This window comes from Lactuca saligna, chromosome 5 (genome assembly GCF_052625555.1).
Source record: "Lactuca saligna cultivar CGN05327 chromosome 5, ASM5262555v1, whole genome shotgun sequence".
NCBI lineage: Eukaryota > Viridiplantae > Streptophyta > Magnoliopsida > Asterales > Asteraceae > Lactuca > Lactuca saligna.
Genome location: NC_136421.1, coordinates 238,658,274 through 238,662,079, shown reverse-complemented (window position 1 = coordinate 238,662,079; position 3,806 = coordinate 238,658,274). Strand labels below are relative to the sequence as shown.

The following is a 3,806-nucleotide window of genomic DNA, read 5'->3' as shown; positions in this document are numbered from 1 at the left end:
CCAATTAGAGTCCAAATGGAGTTCCTTGGCCCGAAATACCCAATTTGAGAGTTTATTGGCCCGTTAGGCCCAATAAACGATTCTTAGTCCATTCCGAGTTTGAACTGAGACATTAGGGTTTCAAACCCACAGTTGAGTATATGAGATGTATTGAATTTGGTTTTGAACTTCACGAGTGAGTTTTGGTTCAAATAGTTGTTTTTGGAATGAGCATTAGAGCATAATATCAACTTAAAGTTACAAATTATACAAGAGTTGAGTATATGAGGATAGAATTTGCTAGCCAAAAATGCTAGTTATGACATCATCCCCCCGTTAGAGGGAATTTCCTCCCGAAATTCTTTTGAATGATGGAACTATGAACGAGAGAATACGTGAGGGTACTTCTGCTTCATCCGATCTTCGCGTTCCCATGTGAATTTCGGTCCACGCTTAGTGTTCCATTGAACCTCCACAATCGGAATGCAACTCTGTTTTGTACGCTTCACTTCCCTATCCATTATCTCAATAGGCTCTTCAAAAAATAGGAGGTTTTCATTTACTTCAATCTCATCCAGGGGAACGATGAGGGTTTCATCTGATAAGCACTTTTTTAGGTTCGAGATGTGGAACACAGGGTGTACGTTGCTGAGCTCTGCAACTAGCTACAGTTTATAAGCCACCAGACCAATCCGAGTAAGAATCTCGAATTCCAGAGGCTTTCACCATTTATCGGCATAGCTCTTTTGTCGGACTCGCGATGCTTGGAGTCGCACCTTGATTTGTATTATCTTCTTTGTTGTTTCCTGAATGTTCTCGGGTCCTATAAGAGTGTTATTTGGTGTTTTCCCTTTTGCCAGCTGGGTGTCACCCACCTTAGCCCAGTAGAGAGGTGATCTACATTTGTGACCATACAAAGCCTTAAAAGGAGAAACCTTTATGCTCGTGTGATAGTTGTTGTTGTACGAGAACTCAATTAAGGGCAAGTGGGTACCCCATGATTTGCTAAAATTGATCACACAGGCTCGGAGCATATCTTCGAGTGTTTGGATGGTTCTCTCACTTTGGCCATTGGTTTGAGGTTGTAGGCAGTAATCATGTCTATTTGTGTTCCCATTGCCTTCTAGAGTGACTGCCAAAATCGTGAAGTAAATCTACTATCCCGATCTGAGATAATAGATACCGGTACCCCATGAAGTCTCATGATCTCTTTTATATAGATTCGTGTTAATCTTTCCATCTTGTACGATTCCTTTATTGGCAGGAAATGGGCTGATTTGGTTATGAAATCCATGGTAATCCTTACTCATTTCCACTCGGGTATCACTAGCTGTTGTAACAACCCTGAGGGCTTCTGATACTCCACTTTCACTTTGGCAGAAGTGAGACACTTGCCCACGTAAGTGGCAATCTCTGCCTTCATATTTGGCCACCAATAATGTTGTTTGAGGTCCAGGTACATTTTATCAAAACCTGGATGGATGGAATATCGTGTTTTATGAGTTTCGTTCATGACTAACTCTCTAAATCCCCCAAATTTTGGGACCCAGATTCTATTCATGAAATAGTAAGTTTCGTCATCTTTGGCTTCAAGGTTTTTATCCATCCCACGTAGCGTTTCATTTACATCATTCTTCGGCTTCAATGACTCTGATTGAGCTCCCTTGATCCGTGAGGTTAGGTGGGAGTGGATGGTTATCGATAATGTTTTCACCCGGTGACCTGAGTATTCTTTCCTGCTCAGGGCATCGACCACCATGTTAGCCTTTCCTGGGTGGTACTTGATCTCGCATTCATAATCATTTAGCAGCTTAGTCCACCTTCGCTGCCTCATGTTCATCTCCTTTTGATTGAGAATGTGCTGGAGGCTTTCGTGATCTGTGAAGATGGTGCACTTTGTACCGTAGAGGTAGTGCCTCAAAATCTTTAGGGTAAAGACCACAGCTCCTAGTTTACGATCATGGGTGGTTTAGTTCACTTCATGTGCTTTCAATTTCCTGGATGCGTAAGCTATCACCTTTCCACGCCGCATGAGGACACAACCTAACCCTTGGTCTAAAGCATCGCAATATACTACGAAGTCTTCGGTTCCCTCTGGTAAGGATAGCACTGGAGCACTATATAGGGCTCGCTTCAAGGTTTGGAAGACAGCTTCTTGCATGTCCTTCCAATTAAAGGGTATGCCTTTTGTATTAGAGTGGTGAGGAGCTTGGCTATCTTGGAGAAGTTCTGAATAAACAATCGGTAGTAGCCTGCAAGACCCAAGAATTGTCAAATTTATGTTGGTGTTTTTGGAATCGCCCAGACTTCAATGACCTTGATCTTGGAAGGATCCATATGAATTCCCTCCTCACTTACTACATGACCCAAGAAGTTTACACTGCGAATCCAGAACTTGCATTTGGAGAGTTTAGCATATAGCCTTTCTGCTCTTAGAGTTTCCAAGGTTTGACGGAGATGTTGACCGTGCTCCTCCTTGCTTCGGGGGTATATGAGAATATCATCAATGAAGACGATTATGAAATTATCGAGGAATGGATGGCAGACTCGATTCATGAGGTCTATAAATGTTGCGGGGGTATTTGTTAGACCGAAGGGCATCACAACGAATTCGTAATGGCCATATCGAGTTCGGAAAGCAATTTTTGGAATGTCCTCTTCTCGGACTCAGAGCTGATGATAATCGGATTTTAGATCTATTTTGGAGAAGTAACTAGCTCCTTGAAGTTGGTCAAATAGATCGTCCATCCGAGGGAGTGGATATCGATTTTTGACAGTGAGTTTGTTCAACTCCCGATAGTCGATGCACATTCAGAAGGATCCGTCTTTCTTCTTGAAAAACAAGACCGGAGCTCACTAGGATGAGAAGCTTGCCCTGATGAATCCTTTGTTCAGAAGTTCGCTTAATTGACTGGATAACTCCTACATTTCACCGGGAGCTAACCTGTAGGGTGATTTGGCAATTGATGTGGCTCCCGGTATGAGGTCGATTCAAAATTCAACTTATCTTTCTGGGGGTATTCCCGGAAGGTCTTTAGGAAATACATCCGGGAAGATGCATGCCACTGGGATGTCTTTAATGTTTGCGTCGTCTTTGGCTTTATCTAAAACATGATCGAGGAAGGCATAGTTTTTCTTGTGCAGACACTTATGTGCCTTGATGCACGAGATAAGATGAAGATTGACACCAGGTTTATCACCATATATTATTAGGGTTTCGTGATCGGGGGTGAAGGAAAACGGCCTTCTCGTGGCACATAATATCAGCATGGTGGCATCTTAACCAATCCATGTTGATTATCACATCAAAACTCCTAATATTTACTGGCATCCAATATATTTGAAATGAATGGTTGTTCAGTGTTAATTTGCACCCTACGTAAACATCTTTGGTTGTTTCAGTTTTCCTATTATCTATATCCACCGTGAAGGCTTCGTTTAGCTTCTGGGGTTGTTGGTTTAGTAAGTGTTTGAATTTGTTACTAACGAAGCTCCGATCAGCTCTACTATCGAATAAGATGCATGCATAAATGTTGTTAAGTGGGAAGGTACCAGTAACAACCATCGGGTATTGAATTGCCTCACCTTGACCCAAAGTCAGGACCCTTCCTGATCCTCCTGCTCCTTGGGTGTTGGCTTTGGGGCAATTATGTCTGAAATAACCGGTTCCTCCACATCCATAACAAGTGTGACTAGCACCAACGTTATTTTTTTTGTTATTGGTGTTGCGGTTGTTGTTGTTGTTGTTGTTGTTGTTGTTTGGTTGATGGTTCTGTTGGGGTTGAGATCTGCAGTAGAGAGTGGTATGGCCCTTACGGTTTCAATTG

General features: G+C 42.5%; 1 protein-coding gene across 1 annotated transcript; it reads right to left on the bottom strand.

The window, feature by feature from the left end:
* Positions 1-1,285: 1,285 nt before the first annotated feature.
* On the bottom strand, positions 1,286-1,738 carry LOC145046415 (uncharacterized). The gene has a single exon (XM_078994705.1). The coding sequence runs from the start codon at positions 1,736-1,738 to the stop codon at positions 1,286-1,288; it is 453 nt and encodes a 150-aa protein (XP_078850831.1).
* Positions 1,739-3,806: the final 2,068 nt, after the last annotated feature.

Excerpts from the sequence above, each read along its gene's own strand:
- LOC145046415 (XM_078994705.1), bottom strand. The coding sequence starts at position 1,738 with ATGGTGGTCGATGCCCTGAGCAGGAAAGAATACTCAGGTCACCGGGTG.